This window comes from Coregonus lavaretus (assembly GCF_964263955.1).
Source record: "Coregonus lavaretus genome assembly, contig: HAP1_SCAFFOLD_2610, whole genome shotgun sequence".
In the NCBI taxonomy this organism is placed as follows: Eukaryota; Metazoa; Chordata; class Actinopteri; order Salmoniformes; family Salmonidae; genus Coregonus; species Coregonus lavaretus.
In genome coordinates, this window is record NW_028160218.1 from 10,001 (window position 1) to 34,103 (window position 24,103).

The 24,103-nt window shown below is 44.4% G+C and overlaps 1 protein-coding gene across 1 annotated transcript in view; it reads right to left on the reverse strand.

The window, feature by feature from the left end:
* LOC311122015 (methyl-CpG-binding domain protein 2-like) overlaps positions 1 to 24,103 on the reverse strand; it is a 55,768-nt gene that overhangs the window by 904 nt on the left and 30,761 nt on the right. The window contains exon 4 of the mRNA XM_084196443.1: positions 19,846 to 20,023. Within this exon, the coding sequence (XP_084052569.1) occupies positions 19,846 to 20,023 (178 nt within the window). The remainder of the gene's footprint in view (positions 1 to 19,845; positions 20,024 to 24,103) is intronic.

Consider the following 24,103-nt stretch of genomic DNA (forward strand, 5'->3'; position numbering starts at 1 on the left):
GAGAGAGAGAGAGAGAGAGAGAGAGAGAGAGAGAGAGAGAGAGAGAGAGAGAGAGAGAGAGAGAGAGAGAGAGAGAGAGAGAGAGAGAGAGAGAGAGAGAGAGAGAGAGAAAGGAAATGCAGCAGCCTGTCTGTCTGTCTGGTTGGTGTTACAGTGTAGTTGAGGTAGATATGTACAGTGCCCTCCACTATTATTGGCACCCCTGTTTAAGATGTGGTCGAGGACATCCAAAAATTCTCCTTTTTTTTTAAACAACATAGAACCCAAATGCAAAAAAAGAGAAAAATCCAACCTTTTATTTAAGTACATTACTTTGGTGGTAAAAAAAAAATCACACATTTAGAAAAACATAAACATGAAATCATGTGTCCCACAATTATTGGCACCCCTAACAATTCCGCTGAAAATTTTAATTGATTTTTTTTTAAATATATTTTTCTGTAGTTGCTAAAGTTGGTCAGGGTATCTAGGAACTTTTAATTAGTAATTCATGACTTCCTGTTTCCCTGGGGTATAAATATGACGTGACACAGAGGCCTAATTCTCTTACCCATTTGTCAACATGGCAAAGACAAGAGAACACACCATTCAAGTAAGGCAGATTCGTGTCGACCTTCATAAGTCAGGCAATGGCTACAAGAAAATAGCCACTCGCCTTAACTTGCCCGTATCTACAGTCAGAGGAATCATTAAGAAGTTTAAAACAACTGGAACAGTGACAAACAAGGCTGGAAGAGGTCCCAAGATTATCTTGCCACAACGCACAGTGAGGAGGATGGTAAGAGAAGTAAAAAAAAGTCCTAAGCTCACTGTCACAGAATTGCATCAAAGAGTGGCATCTTGGGGTCACAAAGTCTCCAAAACAACCATCAGACGCTCTCTACATGCCAACAAGCTGTTTGGGAGGCATGCAAGGAAAAAGCCTTTTCTCACTAACACTAACAAACGTAAACGTCTGGAGTTTGCTAAGCGGCACTGGGACTTCAACTGGGATTGTGTGCTTTGGTCAGATGAGACTAAGATTGAGCTTTTTGGCAACAAACACTCTAAGTGGGTCTGGCGTAAAACAAAAGATGAGTATGCCGAAAAGCACCTCATGCCCACCGTGAAGTATGGTGGAGGATCTGTGATGCTGTAGGCCTGTTTCTCTTCCAAAGGCCCTGGGAACCTTGTTAGGGTGCATGGCATTATGAACGCTTTGAACTACCAGGACATTTTAAATAAAAACCTGATGGCCTCTGCCAGAAAGCTGAAGATGGGTCGTCATTGGGTCTTTCAGCAGGATAATGATCCAAAACATGTGGCAAAATCTACACAAAAATGGTTCAGCAGTCACAAACTCAATGCCCTCCCATGGCCATCTCAGTCCCCAGACCTCAACCCAATCGAAAACCTGTGGGGCGAGCTAAAGAGGAGAGTGCATAAGAGAGGACCCAGGACACTGGATGATCTAGAAAGATTGTGCAAAGAAAAATGGTCAACGATCCCTCTCTCTGTGTTCTCCAATCTTGTGAAATGTTATAGGAGGAGATTAAGTGCTGTCTTGTTGGCAAAAGGGGGTTGTACAAAGTATTAACATCAGGGGTGCCAATAATTGTGGGACACATGATTTCAAGTTTTTTTTTTCTAAATGTGTGATTTTTTTTTTTACACCAAAGTAATGTACTTCAATAAAAGGTTGGATTTTTCTCTTTTTTTGCATTTGGGTTCTATGTTGTTTTAAAAAAAATGAGAATTTTTGGAAGTCCTCGACCACATCTTAAACAGGGGTGCCAATAATTGTGGAGGGCACTGTACATGAAGGCAGGGTAAAGTGACTAGGCATCAGGATAGATAATAATAAGGTATTTGAGGTAGATATGTCCATGAAGGCAGGGTAAAGTGACTAGGCATCAGGATAGATAATAATAAGGTATTTGAGGTAGATATGTCCATGAAGGCAGGATAAAGTGACTAGGCATCAGGATAGATAATAATAAGGTATTTGAGGTAGATATGTACATGAAGGCAGGGTAAAGTGACTAGGCATCAGGATAGATAATAATAAGAGTAAAATTAGCAGCAGTGTGTGAGTGTAAGTGTTTGTGTGGATGTAGACCGTGTGGTGCCAGGATAACAACCTCTCCCTCAACGTGACCCTCACCGCAAGGCAAGCGGTACCGGAGCGCCAAGTCTAGGTCCAAAAGGCTTCTCAACAGCTTCTACCCTCAAGCCATAAGACTCCTGAACAGCTAATCATGGCTACCCAGACTATTTGCACTGCCCCACCCCCACCCCCACCCCATCCTTTTACGCTGCTGCTACTCTGTTAATGATTTATGCATAGTCACTTTAACTCTACCCACATGTACATATTACCTCAACTAGCCGGTGCCCCCGCACATTGACACTGCACCGGTACCCCCCTGTATATGTAGCCTCCCTACTGTCATTTTATTTTACTTCTGCTCTTTTTTTCTCAACACTTTTTTGTTGTTGTTTTATTCTACTTCTTTATTAAAAAATAAATGCATTGTTGGTTAAGGGCTGTAAGTAAGCATTTCACGTTGTTACACAATACACCTGTTGTATTCGGCGCATGTGGCAATTTGATTTGATTTGATTTGACCTGTGAGCGTGCATCAGAGTACGTGAGCGGAGCGAGGAGCAGAGTTGTGACAAGGTAGGGGGGTATTCAGAAGATAGCCTGATTTGGTAAAAGACCAAGTCCATATTATTGCAAGAACAGCTCAAATAAGCAAAGAGAAACGACAGGCCATCATTACTTTAAGACATGAAGGTCAGTCAACACGGAACATTTCAAGAACTTTGAAAGTTTCTTCAAGTGCACTTGCAAAAACCATCAAGCGCTATGATAAAACTGGCTCTCATGAGGACCGCCACAGGAAAGGAAGACCCAAAGTCACCTCTGCGGCAGAGGATAAGTTCATTAGAGTTACCAGCCTTAGAAATTACAGCCCAAATAAATGCTTCACAGAGTTCAAGCAACATACACATCTCAACATCAACTGTTCAGAGGAGACTGTGTGAATCAGGCCTTCATGGTCGAATTGCTGCAAAGAAACCACTACTAAAGGACACCAATAAGAAGAAGAGACTTGCTTGGGCCAAGAAACACGAGCAATGGACATTCGACCGGTGGAAATCTGTCCTTTGGTCTGATGAGTCCAAATGTGAGATTTTTGGGTTCCAACCGCCGTGTCTTTGTGAGACGAATAGTAGGTGAACGGATGATCTCCACATGTGTGGTTCCCACCCTGAAGCATGGAGGAGGAGGTGTGATGGTGTGGGGGATGCTTTGCTGGTGACACTGTCTGTGATTTATTTAGAATTCAAGACACACTAGAGAGAAGAGAGGCTTTGAGTCTTAATGTTTATTCTTTGACAAATTCCTGAAGGTCTAGATCACTCCACTGCTGTTCACTCTATTCTAGCTTCTCATCCTTACACACAGATTATATTATTATATGGAGAAAACCCTGTAAATCGATTCAATCTATTTTGAATATATGACTGCTGTGTGCCTGTATGCCCTCAATCCGCTCTCAGATAGGCCTAACCAACCAATTACAACGCTCCTCCTACTTTTGTTGGTATTATCAGATAATGAAATTAGAAACAATGTCAAACAATATCAAACAATATCCATGGGGGTGTGTGCCTTTCCAAATCATGTCCAATCAATTGAATGCACCACAGATGGACTCCAATCAAGTTGTAGGAACATCTCAAGGATGATCAATGGAAACAGGATGCACCTGAGCTCAATTTGGAGTTTCATACTGGCCCACCTGTGGCTCAGTTGGTAGAGCATGGCGCTTGCAACGCAAGGGTTGTGGGTTCGTTTCCCACGGGGGGCCAGTATGAAAAATGTATGCACTCACTAATTGTAAGTCGTTCTGGATAAGAGCGTCTGATAAATTACTAAAATGTCAACAACAAAAACAAAATGTCATAGCAAAGGGTCTGAATACTTATGTAAATAAGGTATTTCTAAAAACCTGTTTTCACTTTGTCATTATGGGGTATTGTGTGTAGATTGATGAGGAAAGATTTTATTTAATCAATTTTAGAATAAGGCTGTAACGTAACAAAATGTGGAAAAAGTAAAGGGGTCTGAATACTTTCCGAATGCACTGTATTTCTTTGTAGGCTATAGTCTAAATAGAAATAATGTAGCCCAAATAATTCATCTTCGTTCCTTCTTAGGCTCCCTGTCTGGCTCCTGACCTATTTATTTTCACTCCAATCTATATAAACCAATTGGTAGATCCAGGTAGTCACAAAAATAGATGGGTGTTGGTTAAATAGTGATTTTAATGAATGGAGTGAATTTGGAGCGGGATATTTCTTTCCTGTGACCGCGGAGCGGTTTTTAGTGGCGCGGTTGGAAAGCACATGGAGCGCCTGAGCAGAGTGCAAGCACCACTACATGAGCTATGAGTGGGATTTCCAACCGCTCAACTCTCCATGAGCTATGAGTGGGATTTCCAACCGCTCAACTCTCCATGAGCTATGAGTGGGATTTCCAACCGCTCAACTCTCCATGAGCTATGAGTGGGATTTCCAACCGCTCAACTCTCCATGAGCTATGAGTGGGATTTCCAACCGCTCAACTCTCCATGAGCTATGAGTGGGATTTCCAACCGCTCAACTCTCCATGAGCTATGAGTGGGATTTCCAACCGCTCAACTCTCCATGAGCTATGAGTGGGATTTCCAACTGCTCAACTCCATTCACATGCTCTGGTGTGCATAGAGTCAGTACAGGTAGGGTCAGTACAGGTAGTCAGTACAGGTAGAGTCAGTACAGGTAGGGTCAGTACAGGTAGAGTCAGTACAGGTAGAGTCAGTACAGGTAGGGTCAGTACAGGTAGTCAGTACAGGTAGAGTCAGTACAGGTAGGGTCAGTACAGGTAGAGTCAGTACAGGTAGAGTCAGTACAGGTAGAGTCAGTACAGGTAGAGTCAGTATAGATAGTCAGTACAGGTAGGGTCAGTACAGGTAGAGTCAGTACAGGTAGAGTCAGTACAGGTAGAGTCAGTATAGATAGTCAGTACAGGTAGAGTCAGTACAGGTAGAGTCAGTACAGGTAGAGTCAGTACAGGTAGGGTCAGTACAGGTAGGGTCAGTACAGGTAGTCAGTACAGGTAGAGTCAGTACAGGTAGAGTCAGTATAGATAGTCAGTACAGGTAGGGTCAGTACAGGTAGAGTCAGTATAGATAGAGTCAGTATAGATAGTCAGTACAGGTAGGGTCAGTACAGGTAGAGTCAGTACAGGTAGAGTCAGTACAGGTAGGGTCAGTACAGGTAGGGTCAGTACAGGTAGAGTCAGTACAGGTAGAGTCAGTACAGGTAGAGTCAGTATAGATAGAGTCAGTATAGATAGTCAGTACAGGTAGGGTCAGTACAGGTAGAGTCAGTATAGATAGAGTCAGTATAGATAGTCAGTACAGGTAGGGTCAGTACAGGTAGAGTCAGTACAGGTAGGGTCAGTACAGGTAGAGTCAGTACAGGTAGAGTCAGTACAGGTAGGGTCAGTACAGGTAGAGTCAGTACAGGTAGAGTCAGTACAGGTAGGGTCAGTACAGGTAGGGTCAGTACAGGTAGAGTCAGTACAGGTAGAGTCAGTACAGGTAGAGTCAGTACAGATAGAGTCAGTATAGATAGTCAGTACAGGTAGAGTCAGTACAGGTAGTCAGTAGAGGTAGAGTCAGTACAGGTAGAGTCAGTACAGGTAGAGTCAGTACAGGTAGAGTCAGTACAGATAGGGTCAGTATAGATAGTCAGTACAGGTAGAGTCAGTACAGGTAGGGTCAGTACAGATAGAGTCAGTATAGATAGTCAGTACAGGTAGAGTCAGTACAGGTAGTCAGTACAGGTAGAGTCAGTACAGGTAGAGTCAGTACAGGTAGAGTCAGTACAGATAGGGTCAGTATAGATAGTCAGTACAGGTAGAGTCAGTACAGATAGGGTCAGTATAGATAGTCAGTACAGGTAGGGTCAGTACAGGTAGAGTCAGTACAGATAGAGTCAGTATAGATAGTCAGTACAGGTAGAGTCAGTACAGGTAGTCAGTACAGGTAGAGTCAGTACAGGTAGAGTCAGTACAGGTAGAGTCAGTACAGGTAGAGTCAGTATAGATAGTCAGTACAGGTAGAGTCAGTACAGATAGGGTCAGTATAGATAGTCAGTACAGGTAGAGTCAGTACAGGTAGAGTCAGTACAGGTAGGGTCAGTACAGGTAGAGTCAGTACAGGTAGAGTCAGTACAGGTAGAGTCAGTACAGGTAGGGTCAGTACAGGTAGGGTCAGTACAGGTAGAGTCAGTATAGATAGTCAGTACAGGTAGGGTCAGTACAGGTAGAGTCAGTACAGGTAGAGTCAGTATAGATAGTCAGTACAGGTAGGGTCAGTACAGGTAGGGTCAGTACAGGTAGAGTCAGTACAGGTAGAGTCAGTACAGGTAGGGTCAGTACAGGTAGGGTCAGTACAGGTAGAGTCAGTATAGTTAGTCAGTACAGGTAGAGTCAGTACAGGTAGAGTCAGTACAGATAGAGTCAGTATAGATAGTCAGTACAGGTAGGGTCAGTACAGGTAGAGTCAGTACAGATAGAGTCAGTATAGATAGTCAGTACAGGTAGAGTCAGTACAGGTAGTCAGTACAGGTAGAGTCAGTACAGGTAGAGTCAGTACAGGTAGAGTCAGTACAGGTAGAGTCAGTACAGATAGGGTCAGTATAGATAGTCAGTACAGGTAGAGTCAGTACAGGTAGAGTCAGTACAGGTAGGGTCAGTATAGATAGTCAGTACAGGTAGAGTCAGTACAGGTAGAGTCAGTACAGGTAGAGTCAGTACAGGTAGGGTCAGTACAGGTAGGGTCAGTATAGATAGTCAGTACAGGTAGGGTCAGTACAGGTAGAGTCAGTACAGGTAGAGTCAGTATAGATAGTCAGTACAGGTAGGGTCAGTACAGGTAGGGTCAGTACAGGTAGAGTCAGTACAGGTAGAGTCAGTACAGGTAGGGTCAGTACAGGTAGGGTCAGTACAGGTAGAGTCAGTATAGTTAGTCAGTACAGGTAGAGTCAGTACAGGTAGAGTCAGTACAGATAGAGTCAGTATAGATAGTCAGTACAGGTAGAGTCAGTACAGGTAGGGTCAGTACAGGTAGAGTCAGTACAGGTAGAGTCAGTATAGATAGTCAGTACAGGTAGAGTCAGTACAGGTAGGGTCAGTACAGGTAGGGTCAGTACAGGTAGGGTCAGTATAGATAGTCAGTACAGGTAGGGTCAGTACAGGTAGAGTCAGTACAGGTAGGGTCAGTACAGGTAGGGTCAGTACAGGTAGAGTCAGTACAGGTAGAGTCAGTACAGGTAGAGTCAGTATAGATAGTCAGTACAGGTAGAGTCAGTACAGGTAGAGTCAGTATAGATAGTCAGTACAGGTAGAGTCAGTACAGCTAGAGTCAGTACAGGTAGAGTCAGTACAGGTAGAGTCAGCACAGGTAGAGTCAGCACAGGTAGAGTCAGTATAGATAGTCAGTACAGGTAGGGTCAGTACAGGTAGGGTCAGTACAGGTAGGGTCAGTATAGATAGTCAGTAAAAGGTAGAGTCAGTACAGGTAGAGTCAGTACAGGTAGGGTCAGTACAGGTAGAGACAGTATAGATAGTGTCAGTACAGGTAGAGTCAGTACAGGTAGGGTCAGTACAGGTAGAGTCAGTACAGGTAGGGTCAGTACAGGTAGGGTCAGTACAGGTAGGGTCAGTATAGATAGTCAGTACAGGTAGGGTCAGTACAGGTAGAGTCAGTACAGGTAGGGTCAGTACAGGTAGGGTCAGTACAGGTAGAGTCAGTACAGGTAGAGTCAGTACAGGTAGAGTCAGTATAGATAGTCAGTACAGGTAGAGTCAGTACAGGTAGAGTCAGTATAGATAGTCAGTACAGGTAGAGTCAGTACAGCTAGAGTCACTACAGGTAGAGTCAGTACAGGTAGAGTCAGCACAGGTAGAGTCAGCACAGGTAGAGTCAGTATAGATAGTCAGTACAGGTAGGGTCAGTACAGGTAGGGTCAGTACAGGTAGGGTCAGTATAGATAGTCAGTACAGGTAGAGTCAGTACAGGTAGAGTCAGTACAGGTAGGGTCAGTACAGGTAGAGACAGTATAGATAGTGTCAGTACAGGTAGAGTCAGTACAGGTAGGGTCAGTACAGGTAGTCAGTACAGGTAGGGTCAGTACAGGTAGAGACAGTACAGGTAGAGTCAGTATAGGTAGAGTCAGTACAGGTAGAGTCAGTATAGATAGTCAGTACAGGTAGAGTCAGTACAGGTAGGGTCAGTACAGGTAGGGTCAGTACAGGTAGGGTCAGTACAGGTAGAGTCAGTATAGATAGTGTCAGTACAGGTAGAGTCAGTACAGGTAGGGTCAGTACAGGTAGAGTCAGTACAGGTAGGGTCAGCACAGGTAGAGACAGTACAGGTAGAGTCAGTACAGGTAGAGTCAGTAAAGGTAGAGTCAGTATAGATAGTCAGTACAGGTAGAGTCAGTACAGGTAGAGTCAGTATAGATAGTCAGTACAGGTAGAGTCAGTACAGGTAGGGTCAGTACAGGTAGAGTCAGTATAGATAGTCAGTACAGGTAGAGTCAGTACAGGTAGGGTCAGTACAGGTAGAGTCAGTATAGATAGTCAGTACAGGTAGAGTCAGTACAGGTAGGGTCAGTACAGGTAGAGACAGTATAGGTAGAGTCAGTACAGGTAGGGTCAGTACAGGTAGAGTCAGTACAGGTAGGGTCAGTACAGGTAGAGTCAGTACAGGTAGAGTCAGTATAGATAGTCAGTACAGGTAGAGTCAGTATAGATAGTCAGTACAGGTAGGGTCAGTATAGATAGTCAGTACAGGTAGAGTCAGTACAGGTAGAGTCAGTACAGGTAGAGTCAGTATAGATAGTCAGTACAGGTAGAGTCAGTATAGATAGTCAGTACAGGTAGAGTCAGTACAGGTAGAGTCAGTACAGGTAGAGTCAGTACAGGTAGAGTCAGTACAGGTAGGGTCAGTACAGGTAGGGTCAGTACAGGTAGAGTCAGTACAGGTAGAGTCAGTATAGATAGTCAGTACAGGTAGAGTCAGTACAGGTAGAGTCAGTATAGATAGTCAGTACAGGTAGAGTCAGTACAGGTAGAGTCAGTACAGATAGAGTCAGCACAGGTAGGGTCAGTACAGGTAGAGTCAGTACAGGTAGAGTCAGTATAGATAGTCAGTACAGGTAGGGTCAGCACAGGTAGGGTCAGTACAGGTAGAGTCAGTACAGGTAGAGTCAGTATAGATAGTCAGTACAGGTAGGGTCAGTACAGGTAGGGTCAGTACAGGTAGAGTCAGTACAGGTAGAGTCAGTATAGATAGTCAGTACAGGTAGAGTCAGTACAGGTAGAGTCAGTACAGGTAGAGTCAGTATAGATAGTCAGTACAGGTAGAGTCAGTATAGATAGTCAGTACAGGTAGGGTCAGTACAGGTAGGGTCAGTATAGATAGTCAGTATAGATAGTCAGTACAGGTAGAATCAGTACAGGTAGATTCAGTACAGGTAGAGTCAGTATAGATAGTCAGTACAGGTAGAGTCAGTATAGATAGTCAATATAGATAGTCAGTACAGGTAGAATCAGTACAGGTAGAGTCAGTACAGGTAGAGTCAGTATAGATAGTCAGTACAGGTAGAGTCAGTATAGATAGTCAGTACAGGTAGGGTCAGTATAGATAGTCAGTACAGGTAGAGTCAGTATAGATAGTCAGTACAGGTAGGGTCAGTACAGGTAGAGTCAGTACAGGTAGGGTCAGTACAGGTAGGGTCAGTACAGGTAGGGTCAGTACAGGTAGGGTCAGTACAGGTAGGGTCAGTACAGGTAGAGTCAGTACAGGTGGGGTCAGTACAGGTAGAGTCAGTACAGGTAGAGTCAGTACAGATAGAGTCAGTACAGGTAGAGTCAGTACAGGTAGGGTCAGTACAGATAGAGTCAGTATAGATAGTCAGTACAGGTAGAGTCAGTACAGGTAGGGTCAGTACAGGTAGAGTCAGTACAGGTAGAGTCAGTATAGATAGTCAGTACAGGTAGAGTCAGTACAGGTAGAGTCAGTACAGGTAGAGTCAGTATAGATAGTCAGTACAGGTAGGGTCAGTACAGGTAGGGTCAGTACAGGTAGAGTCAGTACAGGTAGAGTCAGTACAGGTAGAGTCAGTACAGGTAGAGTCAGTATAGATAGTCAGTACAGGTAGGGTCAGTACAGGTAGAGTCAGCACAGGTAGAGTCAGCACAGGTAGAGTCAGTACAGGTAGAGTCAGTATAGATAGTCAGTACAGGTAGGGTCAGTACAGGTAGGGTCAGTAATGGTAGAGTCAGTACAGGTAGAGTCAGTACAGGTAGGGTCAGTACAGGTAGGGTCAGTACAGGTAGGGTCAGTACAGGTAGAGTCAGCACAGGTAGAGTCAGTACAGGTAGAGTCAGTACAGGTAGGGTCAGTACAGGTAGAGTCAGTACAGGTAGAGGCAGTACAGGTAGAGTCAGTACAGGTAGGGTCAGTACAGATAGAGTCAGTATAGATAGTCAGTACAGGTAGAGTCAGTACAGGTAGGGTCAGTACAGGTAGGGTCAGTACAGGTAGGGTCAGTACAGGTAGAGTCAGTACAGGTAGAGTCAGTATAGATAGTCAGTACAGGTAGAGTCAGTATAGATAGTCAGTACAGGTAGAGTCAGTACAGGTAGAGTCAGTACAGGTAGGGTCAGTACAGGTAGGGTCAGTACAGGTAGAGTCAGTACAGGTAGAGTCAGTATAGATAGTCAGTACAGGTAGAGTCAGTACAGGTAGAGTCAGTATAGATAGTCAGTACAGGTAGAGTCAGTACAGGTAGAATCAGTACAGGTAGGGTCAGTACAGGTAGGGTCAGTACAGGTAGAGTCAGTATAGATAGTCAGTACAGGTAGAGTCAGTATAGATAGTCAGTACAGGTAGAGTCAGTATAGATAGTCAGTACAGGTAGAGTCAGTACAGGTAGAGTCAGTACAGGTAGAGTCAGTACAGGTAGGGTCAGTACAGGTAGGGTCAGTACAGGTAGAGTCAGTATAGATAGTCAGTACAGGTAGAGTCAGTACAGGTAGAGTCAGCACAGGTAGAGTCAGTACAGGTAGAGTCAGTACAGGTAGAGTCAGTACAGGTAGAGTCAGTACAGGTAGAGTCAGTATAGATAGTCAGTACAGGTAGAGTCAGTACAGGTAGAGTCAGTATAGATAGTCAGTACAGGTAGAGTCAGTACAGGTAGAGTCAGTACAGGTAGAGTCAGTACAGGTAGGGTCAGTACAGGTAGGGTCAGTACAGGTAGAGTCAGTATAGATAGTCAGTACAGGTAGAGTCAGTACAGGTAGAGTCAGTACAGATATAGTCAGTACAGGTAGGGTCAGTACAGATAGGGTCAGTACAGGTAGAGTCAGTACAGGTAGAGTCAGTACAGATAGGGTCAGTACAGATAGGGTCAGTACAGGTAGAGTCAGTACAGGTAGGGTCAGTACAGGTAGAGTCAGTACAGGTAGAGTCAGTACAGATAGGGTCAGTACAGATAGGGTCAGTACAGGTAGAGTCAGTACAGATAGGGTCAGTACAGATAGGGTCAGTACAGGTAGAGTCAGTACAGGTAGAGTCAGTACAGATAGGGTCAGTACAGGTAGAGTCAGTACAGATATAGTCAGTACAGGTAGGGTCAGTACAGATAGGGTCAGTACAGGTAGAGTCAGTACAGGTAGGGTCAGTACAGGTAGAGTCAGTACAGATATAGTCAGTACAGGTAGGGTCAGTACAGATAGGGTCAGTACAGGTAGAGTCAGTACAGGTAGAGTCAGTACAGATAGGGTCAGTACAGATAGGGTCAGTACAGGTAGAGTCAGTACAGGTAGAGTCAGTACAGATAGGGTCAGTACAGATAGGGTCAGTACAGATAGAGACAGTACAGGTGGGGTCAGTACAGATAGAGTCAGTACAGGTAGAGTCAGTATAGATAGAGACAGTACAGGTAGAGTCAGTACAGTTAGTCCATACAGATAGTCCAGTTAGCTATTGATTAGCTATTCAACAGTCTAATTGCTTGGAGACAGAAGCCTGTTGGTTCAAGACCTGATGCTCCAGTACCGCTTGCCTGACAGTAGCACAGAGAACAGTCCATGGCTTGGGTGGCTGAAGTATTTGGCAATTTTCTGGGCCTTTCTCAGACACCGCTTGGTATAAAGGTCCTGATGGCAGGGAGCTCGGCCCCAGTGATGTACTGGGCCGTTCACACCACCCTCTGTAGAGCCTTGCGGTCAAGGGCGGTGCAGTTGCCATACCAGGCACTGATACAGCCAGTCAAGATGCACCCTATGTCACAGTCACACTAAAAAGTACAAGCTTTTGGATCTCATTGGCTAGGTCACACTAGAGAGAAGAGAGGCTTTGAGTCTTAATGTTTCTTCTTTGCCAAATTCCTGACGGTCTAGATCACTCCACTGCTGTTCACTCTTTTCTAGCTTCTCATCCTTACACACAGATTATATTATTATATGGAGAAAACCCTGTAAATCGATTCAATCTATCTTGAATATATGACTGCTGTGTGCCTGTATGCCCTCAATCCGCTCTCAGATAGGCCTAACCAACCAATTACAACGCTCCTCCTACTTTTGTTGGTATTATCAGATAATGAAATTAGAAACAATGTCAAACAATATCAAACAATATCCATGGGGGACCAGCACAAACAAAATATGAAAATGTTTGCAGTCACTACTGTATGTCGCTCTGGTTAAGAGCATCTGCTAAATGACGTTTATTTGTAAAAAAAACGTGTAAAATCTAATAATAGGATTATGTTACTTTTACTGGATTAGAATGCATGGGGGAATCAAATCCTATTTCTTCTTGTGAGAGGAGGCGTCATGGATGGGTCACAGAGAAGGATGGAATGTATCTGGTGATATCATAGTCTGTGCTATGGGATGATCTGTCTTTTTTCATTTTATGGGGTGAGAGGCATGAGGGAGGAGAAAAACTGGTCCATTCCACTCCTCCCTCTCTCCTCTCCTCTCCTCCTTCTCCTCTCCTCTCCTCTCCTCTCCTCATCCTCTCCTCTCCTCCTCTTCTTCTCCTCCTCTTCACTCCTCTCCTCTCCTCATCCTCTCCTCTCCTCCTCTTCTTCTCCTCCTCTTCACTCCTCTCCTCTCCTCTCCTCTCCTCATCCTCTCCTCATCCTCTCCTCTCCTCCTCTTCTTCTCCTCCTCTTCACTCCTCTCCTCTCCTCTCCTCCCATAATAATCCAGAGAGAGCTGGTTATCTGAGCTCAGCTCAGTGTGCATCATGCCTTTGTATACACTGCCATCTACAGGATTAACACTGCACTCATAAGAGCTCCCAGTTACATGATGGGAGAGGAGGGTTCTGGTCAAAAGTAGTGCACTATGTAGGGGATAGAGTGCCATTTAGGATGCAGGCAAGGAGAGGTGTTATAAGCTACAAGGCGTTTCATGCCTTATAACTGACTGGCTGACTGGCTGACTGACTGGCTGACTGACACTGACTGGTGACAGGAGACAGATCCCTACAGATGATGCCAGAGGAAATGGAGTCTGACAGTCTTAATCCTCTCACTTTCTCCCGCTCTCTCTCCACCATGTCACCGAGCGTACAGCAGAGAATGTTTTTCAATACCCAGGGAAGGCATCAATCAGACAGTCATTTCTACTCTATTTTCACCGCTGGGACTCAAAGTAGATCTGCACTGAGAACAAATTGCAAGGTAAAAGGTCACCATCTCTGGTCAAAAGTAGTCCACACTACAAAGGGAACAGGGTACAATTTTGGAAGCAATCTATATGTTGTTTGTGATGAAGAGTTTCTTTAAAGACACTCTCCCCATTGAGAGCCCTCTACTCACCTTCACTATTATGAGTCCTGCAGGACTTCACAGACACATTGTTCTCCATCAATGGGTCTAAGTTCTAGAATCTTTAAATCGACCATCAGCTTAGAATCTTTCCTAGCTACGAAATGTGTTCATCAATGTGGTTTCAGGCCGGGTCATAGGACCATCTCCACTGCATCCCTGGTGTTAAATGACGTGGTAAAGGCTATGGATTAAAAAAAAAAGAAAGACTGGCGCTCTCTTCACTGACCTATCGAAAGGCTTTTGATACTGTTGACCACTCTTTACTAATTCAAAGATTGTCTGCAATTGGCCTGGATCAGGCAGGACACAAGGGGTATTTTCTCTGATGGTGTTACAGAGACGGAAAAAAAGTATTTGATCCCCTGCTGATTTTGTACGTTTGCCCACTGACAAAGACATGATCAGTCTATAATTGTAATGGTAGGTTTATGTGAACAGTGAGAGTCAGAATAACAACAAAAAAATCCAGAAAAACGCATTTCAAAAATGTTATAAATTGATTTGCATTTTAATGAGGGAAATAAGTATTTGACCCCTCTGCAAAACATGACTTAGTACTTGGTGGCAAAATCCTTGTTGGCAATCACAGAGGTCAGACGTTTCTTGTAGTTGGCCACCAGGTTTGCACACATCTCAGGAGGGATTTTGTCCCACTCCTCTTTGCAGATCTTCTCCAAGTCATTAAGATTTCGAGGCTGACGTTTGGCAACTCGAACCTTCAGATCCCTCCACAGATTTTCTATGGGATTAAGGTCTGGAGACTGGCTAGGCCACTGCAGGACCTTAATGTGCTTCTTCTTGAGCCACTCCTTTGTTGCCTTGGCCGTGTCTTTTGGGTCATTGTCATGCTGGAATACCCATCCACGACCCATTTTCAATGCCCTGGCTGAGGGAAGGAGGTTCTCACCCAAGATTTGACGGTACATGGCCCCGTCCATCGTCGCTTTGATGCGGTGAAGTTGTCCTGTCCCCTTAGCAGAAAAACACCCCCAAAGCATAATGTTTCCACCTCCATGTTTGACGGTGGGGATGGTGTTCTTGGGGTCATAGGCAGCATTCCTCCTCCTCCAAACACGGCGAGTTGTGGACACCTGCTTGTCGAACATCTCTTTCCAAAATCATGGGCATTAATATGGAGTTGGTTCCCCCCTTTGCTGCTATAACAGCCTCCACTCTTCTGGGAAGGCTTTCCACTAGATGTTGGAACATTGCGTACGAGATACCAGACCTGGTCTTCCCCGTACCTTACTTCATTGTTAACCTACAGACGTACGAGATATCAGACCTGCCTCAGAGATGGCTGATCCCTTCGATCTCCACTGAGGTAGGAAAATGTGCTTTCAGTTTCTATGCACCCCATGTATGGAATTAACTGGATGTTCTGGTGCCTCTGGGGCAGTTCAACAGGATGTTCTGGTGCCTCTGGGGCAGTTCAACTGGATGTTCGGGTGCCTCTGGGGCAGTTCAACTGGATGTTCTGGTGCCTCTGGGGCAGTTCAACTGGATGTTCTGATGCCTCTGGGGCAGTTCAACTGGATGTTCTGGTGCCTCTGGGGCAGTTCAACTGGATGTTCTGGTGCCTTTGGGGCAGTTCAACTGGATGTTCTGATGCCTCTGGGGCAGTTCAACTGGATGTTCTGGTGCCTCTGGGGCAGTTCAACTGGATGTTCTGATGCCTCTGGGGCAGTTCAACTGGATGTTCTGGTGCCTCTGGGGCAGTTCAACAGGATGTTCTGGTGCCTTTGGGGCAGTTCAACTGGATGTTCTGATGCCTCTGGGGCAGTTCAACTGGATGTTCTGGTGCCTCTGGTTGATTAAGGAACTCTTTGCTGAGGAATTGATTGTTTTTCTTGAAATGGCTTGTAAATCTTTTCATGGTGCTGTATTTGTAAATTGTGTAAATTGTGTATGTGCAGCGCTACCTGGTGAAAGAGGCCTTGGTCTCAATGGGACTCCCTGCGAAAATAAAGGTCCAATAAAAAATAAATACTAACGATAACAACAATACGTTATACAGAACCAAAGCTCCTAACAGGCACATCAACGTGCCCTCTGTAGAGGATAGGATCAATGAAGGAGAAACAGTATTACACATAACAATACAACAAATACAAAAATAAAAAATAAAAGGGGCTGACACAATTACACATAACACTCCTGTTGAGGGCTGGTACAATTACACATAACACTCCTGTTGAGGGCTGGTACAATTACACATAACACTCCTGTTGAGGGCTGGTACAATTACACATAACAATCCTGTTGAGGGCTGGTACAATTACACATAACACTCCTGTTGAGGGCTGGTACAATTACACATAACACTCCTGTTGAGGGCTGGTACAATTACACATAACACTCCTGTTGAGGGCTGGTACAATTACACATAACACTCCTGTTGAGGGCTGGTACAATTACAGTATAACCATGTAACCGACGGTTATGGATGAAGACGGTCATAAGTCATAACCGTAAAGAAAATATATATATTTTGTGTGTGTGGAACCAACAGCTGAGTGTGGTGGACTCAGATAGAACAGGCTTGGAACCTGTAACCCTGGCAATATAACTGGTATGGCTGCCTGGTATTGGGATGCAATCATTTCCATGGTGATGTAGAATGTTCATTCAAATGATGTTAACTGATGTGGCTCATGCAACGGAATGTATTTTTTTGTAACGTCATTTGAGTTGAATTTACAAATCACAGCACATACTGATGGGTACACTTCCTCTTTTTACTTCCTGCTTTGACTTACTGCTTTGCTCCTATGGGTACACTCGCAATGGCCATCAGTCCACCCATTATTTTACATTTACATTTAAGTCATTTAGCAGACGCTCTTATCCAGAGCGACTTACAAATTGGTGCATTCAACCTATGATAGCCAGTGGGACAACACCCTGTTTTAAAATTATTTTTTATGGGGGGTTGGGGGGGGGGGGGGGGTAGAAGGATTACTGTTATACTATTCCAGGTATTCCTTAAAGAGGTATTATGCCATCATCGACTTGAATGGAGATGCCCGTTCTATTCATTCTATTTCTATGGCAGCACATTCAGTCAGGAGCGGATGAGAGAATGTGCATGTTTAAAAAAAGATATAGATATGTTCCCCCTAGAACATGCATGTTAAATGTTACTGTATTGGCTGAAACACAGACCTTGCCAATGACATCAGTAAAGCAGCGTATCTCCCATCCACACGTGTTCAGTTCGAGCTGTGTGCAGCTCTCTGCAGATGCCAAAATGGTAATTTCATTTGTGTGGCTGTCTCTCTGTCTCTCTGTCTCTCTCTCGCTGATGCTAGCTTCCATACAAACAATAGGCCTCCTGCTCTGGCAGGATTAGAGTTGGGAGGGAGGGAGAGGTGGGAGCTGTGTCTGCCTGCCCGCCTGCCTGCCTGCCCGCCCGCCTGCCTGCCTGCCTGCCTGTCTGCCTGTCTGCCTGTCTGCCTGTCTGCCTGTCTGCCTGCCTGTCTGCCTGCCTGTCTGTCTGTCTGCCTGTCTGCCTGTCTGCCTGTCTGCCTGCCTGTCTGCCTGTCTGTCTGTCTGTCTGTCTGCCTGTCTGTCTGTCTGTCTGTCTGCCTGCCTGCCTGCCTGTCTGTCTGCCTGCCTGCCTGCCTGTGTGCGTGTGCGCTCCTGTGTGGTCCATGGTGGGAGGTGCCTGAAGTGAGGAGAATCTACTGCAGCTCAAACAAGTTTCATGTTTTAATGTCACGTACACAAGTAAAGTGAAATGCCATTCTTGCAAGCTCAAAATCCAACAATGCAGTAATTAATAACAAAGGTAGAACAAAAACAAAAGAAATTAAAATAAGAACACAATAAAGTAAGTAAGTATACTATATACAGGGTCAGGTGACTATATACAGGGTCAGGTGACTATATACAGGGTCAGGTGACTATTTACAGGGTCAGGTGACTATTTACAGGGTCAGGTGACTATATCCAGGGTCAGGTGACTATATCCAGGGTCAGGTGACTATATCCAGGGTCAGGTGACTATATCCAGGGTCAGGTGACTATATCCAGGGTCAGGTGACTATATACAGGGTCAGGTGACTATATACAGGGTCAGGTGACTATATACAGGGTCAGGTGACTATATACAGGGTCAGGTGACTATATACAGGGTCAGTTCCATATTAACGATGTGCAGGGATACTGGAGTGATAGAGGTAGATACACTATATATATACAGCAGTATGTGGACACGTCTTCAAATTAGTGGATTGTGCTATTTCAGCCACACCCGTTGCTGACAGGTGTACAAAATCAAGCACACAGCCATGCAATCTCCATAGACAAACATTGGCAGTAGAATGGCCTTACTGAAGAGCTCAGTGAATTTCAACGTGGCACGGTCATAGGATGCCACCTTTCCAACAAGTAAGTTCATCAAATTTCTGCCCTGCTAGAGCTGCCCCGGTCAACTGTAAGTGCAGTTATTGCGAAGTGGAAACGTCTAGGAGCAACGGGCTCAGCCGCGAAGTGGTAGGCCACACAAGCTCACAGAACAGGACCGCCGAGTGCTGAAGCGCATAGCGTGTAAAAATCGTCTGTCCTCGGTTGCAACACTCACTACCGAGTTCCAAACTGCCTCTGGAAGCAACGTCAGCACAATAACTGTTCGTCGGGAGCTTCATGAAATGGGTTTCCATGGCCAAGCAGCTGCACACAAGCCTAAAATCACCATGCGCAATGCCAAGAGTCGGCTGGAGTGGTGTAAAGCTCGCCACCATTGGACTCTGGAGCAGTGGAAACGCATTCTCTGGCAGTCCGACGGACGAATCTGGGTTTGCCAGGAGAACACTACTTGCCACGAATGCATAGCGCCAACTGTAAAGTTTGGTGGAGGAGGAATTGCCATACCAAGCAGTGATGGAGCCAGTAAAGATGCTCTCAAATGGTACAGCTGTAGAACTCTTTGAGAATTTGAGGGCCCATGCCAAACATTTTCAACCTCCTGGAGTCGTGCGCGAGTTGGATAGCCATGGGGGGTATCTTGTCCGTGAACAATGTTTCAGAAAAGCAGAGAATATTGCAGTTTCGAGAGTCCCGTTGGTAGCAAATCTGCGGTCGGAAGTCATCCATCTTATTATCATTGGCCAGTAGAATGGAGGGAAGAGGTTTTTTTTCCTTCGCCTTAGTCTCGCCAGGATACCCCGTCTCTTGCCTCTGTAATGCCGCCGTTTCCTCTTTTGGTTACCCCGAATATTGGGTAGGAATTCCAGAAAGAGCCCAGGGCAGATGAGTCGAAGTTAAAGCCGAAAGTTCTTGTCGGTTGTAAGAAATGACAGCGGATACATTTAGTGAAAATAAAGTAAAGATAAACAACAAAATAATCACAAAATAGCAAAGTTGGATCGGAGCTTGCAAAACTGCTGCCATCCAGAACGGGGCCATCTTATTGGATAGTAGCTACATGTGACACAGCAATAGAACAGCTCCCAGCAGATCAATACCACAGCAGATCAATACCACAGCAGATCAATACCACAGCTCACATCAGGTCAATACCACAGCTCGCATCAGGTCAATACCACAGCTCACAGCAGATCAATACCACAGCAGCTCAATACCACAGCTCACAGCAGCTCAATACCACAGCAGCTCAATACCACAGCTCACAGCAGCTCAATACCACAGCTCACAGCAGCTCAATACCACAGCAGCTCAATACCACAGCAGCTCAATACCACAGCAGCTCAATACCACAGCAGCTCAATACCACAGCAGCTCAATACCCCAGCTCAGAGGAGAGACGTGCACAGTGCATGGTTGTTATGTATGCACACATGGTAAGAGGCATTTAAAAAAAAAACGTTCCACAGTTCACTGACAACCCCGAACACCCCACCCCACCCCACCCCACCAGGTTCTTACTGGATGTCCTGGTCGGTGACGATGAAGGCCTTACAGAGGGGCTGTGACGTGTTCAGCCAGACAGCCGGGTTCTTCTCTGCAGCCGAGGTCGTCTGTCCCGTGATGGGGGAGGAGCTCATGTGGAGGGCGCTGGCAATGGCCGCGAGGAGAGTCTCGTCTGACGTGTCTGGACCCACACCTGGTACGGGACAACACGACGGCAGGAACACGGTCAGGAATATAACACTAGTCAGAGCCACCGACCTCGACAGACACTCACATACCTCATTGTTTACTTACATGACTTACTTTTAATTACATTTCCGTATTACTCTTTCTTCTATAGCTGCTGCATTGTCTAGAGGTCAACCTGTCTAAAGGTCAACCTGTCTAAAGGTCAACCTGTCTAGAGGTCAACCTGTCTAGAGGTCAACCTGTCTAAAGGTCAACCTGTCTAGAGGTCAACCTGTCTAGAGGTCAACCTGTTAAGAGGTCAACTTGTCTAGAGGTCAACCTGTCGAGAGGTCAACCTGTTAAGAGGTCAACTTGTCTAAAGGTCAACCTGTCGAGAGATTAATCTGTCGAGAGGTGAACCTGTCAGAGGTGAACCTGCAAGTAAGCATTTCATTGGACGGCCGAGAGGTCAACCTGCAAGTAAGCATTTCATTGGACTGCCGAGAGGTCAACCTGCAAGTAAGCATTTCATTGGACTGCCGAGAGGGGAAAATGCAAGTAAGCTTTTTTTGGGACTGTGTTCTCCATGTATATCATGTCATTGGACTGTGTTCTCCATGTATATCATGTCATTGGACTGTGTTCTCCATGTATATCATGTCATTGGACTGTGTTCTCCATGTATATCATGTTATTGGACTGTGTTCTCCATGTATATCATGTTATTGGACTGTGTTCTCCATGTATATCATGTTATTGGACTGTGTTCTCCATGTATATCATGTTATTGGACTGTGTTCTCCATGTATATCATGTTATTGGACTGTGTTCTCCATGTATATCATGTCATTGGACTGTGTTCTCCATGTATATCATGTTATTGGACTGTGTTCTCCATGTATATCATGTTATTGGACTGTGTTCTCCATGTATATCATGTCATTGGACTGTGTTCTCCATGTATATCATGTTATTGGACTGTGTTCTCCATGTATATCATGTTATTGGACTGTGTTCTCCATGTATATCATGTTATTGGACTGTGTTCTCCATGTATATCATGTCATTGGACTGTGTTCTCCATGTATATCATGTCATTGGACTGTGTTCTCCATGTATATCATGTTATTGGACTGTGTTCTCCATGTATATCATGTTATTGGACTGTGTTCTCCATGTATATCATGTCATTGGACTGTGTACTCCATGTATATCATGTTATTGGACTGTGTTCTCCATGTATATCATGTCATTGGACTGTGTTCTCCATGTATATCATGTCATTGGACTGTGTTCTCCATGTATATCATGTCATTGGACTGTGTTCTCCATGTATATCATGTCATTGGACTGTGTACTCCATGTATATCATGTTATTGGACTGTGTTCTCCATGTATATCATGTCATTGGACTGTGTTCTCCATGTATATCATGTCATTGGACTGTGTTCTCCATGTATATCATGTTATTGGACTGTGTTCTCCATGTACAGTGGGGAAAAAAAGTATTTAGTCAGCCACCAATTGTGCAAGTTCTCCCACTTAAAAAGATGCGAGAGGCCTGTAATTTTCATCATAGGTACACGTCAACTATGACTGACAAAATTAGAAAAAAAAATCCAGAAAATCACATTGTAGGATTTTTAATGAATTTATTTGCAAATTATGGTGGAAAATAAGTATTTGGTCACCTACAAATAAGCAAGATTTCTGGCTCTCACAGACCTGTAACTTGTTCTTTAAGAGGCTCCTCTGTCCTCCACTCGTTACCTGTATTAATGGCACCTGTTTGAACTTGTTATCAGTATAAAAGACACCTGTCCACAACCTCAAACAGTCACACTCCAAACTCCACTATGGCCAAGACCAAAGAGCTGTCAAAGGACACCAGAAACAAAATTGTAGACCTGCACCAGGCTGGGAAGACTGAATCTGCAATAGGTAAGCAGCTTGGTTTGAAGAAATCAACTGTGGGAGCAATTATTAGGAAATGGAAGACATACAAGACCACTGATAATCTCCCTCAATCTGGGGCTCCACGCAAGATCTCACCCCGTGGGGTCAAAATGATCACAAGAACGGTGAGCAAAAATCCCAGAACCACACGAGGGGACCTAGTGGATGACCTGCAGAGAGCTGGGACCAAAGTAACAAAGCCTACCATCAGTAACACACTACGCCGCCAGGGACTCAAATCCTGAAGTGCCAGACGTGTCTCCCTGCTTAAGCCAGTACATGTCCAGGCCCGTCTGAAGTTTGCTAGAGTGCATTTGGATGATCCAAAAGAGGATTGGGAGAATGTCATATGGTCAGATGAAACCAAAATATAACTTTTTGGTAAAAACTCAACTCGTCGTGTTTGGAGGACAAAGAATGCTGAGTTGCATCCAAAGAACACCATACCTACTGTGAAGCATGGGGGTGGAAACATCATGCTTTGGGGCTGTTTTTCTGCAAAGGGACCAGGACGACTGATCCGTGTAAAGGAAAGAATTAATGGGGCCATGTATTGTGAGATTTTGAGTGAAAACCTCCTTCCATCAGCAAGGGCATTGAAGATGTAACGTGGCTGGGTCTTTCAGCATGACAATGATCCCAAACACACAGCCCGGGCAAAGAAGGAGGGGCTTCGTAAGAAGCATTTCAAGGTCCTGGAGTGGCCTAGCCAGTCTCCAGATCTCAACCCCATAGAACATCTTTGGAGGGAGTTGAAAGTCTGTGTTGCCCAGCGACAGCCCCAAAACATCACTGCTCTAGAGGAGATCTGCATGGAGGAAAGGGCCAATATACCAGCAACAGTGTGTGAAAACCTTGTGAAGACTTACAGAAAACGTTTGACCTGTGTCATTGCCAACAAAGGGTATATAACAAAGTATTGAGAAACTTTTGTTATTGACCAAATACTTATTTTCCACCATAATTTGCAAATAAATTCATAAAAAATCCTACAATGTGATTTTCTGGATTTTTTTTTCTCATTTTGTCTGTCATAGTTGACGTGTACCTATGATGAAAATTACAGGCCTCTCTCATCTTTTTAAGTGGGAGAACTTGCACAATTGGTGGCTGACTAAATACTTTTTTTCCCCACTGTATATCATGTCATTGGACTGTGTTCTCCATGTATATCATGTCATTGGACTGTGTTCTCCATGTATATCATGTCATTGGACTGTGTTCTCCATGTATATCATGTCATTGGACTGTGTTCTCCATGTATATCATGTTATTGGACTGTGTACTCCATGTATATCATGTTATTGGACTGTGTTCTCCATGTATATCATGTTATTGGACTGTGTTCTCCATGTATATCATGTTATTGGACTGTGTTCTCCATGTATATCATGTTATTGGACTGTGTTCTCCATGTATATCATGTTATTGGACTGTGTTCTCCATGTATATCATGTTATTGGACTGTGTTCTCCATGTATATCATGTTATTGGACTGTGTTCTCCATGTATATCATGTCATTGGACTGTGTACTCCATGTATATCATGTTATTGGACTGTGTTCTCCATGTATATCATGTCATTGGACTGTGTTCTCCATGTATATCATGTCATTGGACTGTGTTCTCCATGTATATCATGTCATTGGACTGTGTTCTCCATGTATATCATGTTATTGGACTGTGTTCTCCATGTATATCATGTCATTGGACTGTGTTCTCCATGTATATCATGTTATTGGACTGTGTTCTCCATGTATATCATGTCATTGGACTGTGTTCTCCATGTATATCATGTTATTGGACTGTGTTCTCCATGTATATCATGTTATTGGACTGTGTTCTCCATGTATATCATGTCATTGGACTGTGTTCTCCATGTATATCATGTTATTGGACTGTGTTCTCCATGTATATCATGTCATTGGACTGTGTTCTCCATGTATATCATGTTATTGGACTGTGTTCTCCATGTATATCATGTCATTGGACTGTGTTCTCCATGTATATCATGTTATTGGACTGTGTTCTCCATGTATATCATGTCATTGGACTGTGTTCTCCATGTATATCATGTCATTGGACTGTGTTCTCCATGTATATCATGTTATTGGACTGTGTTCTCCATGTATATCATGTTATTGGACTG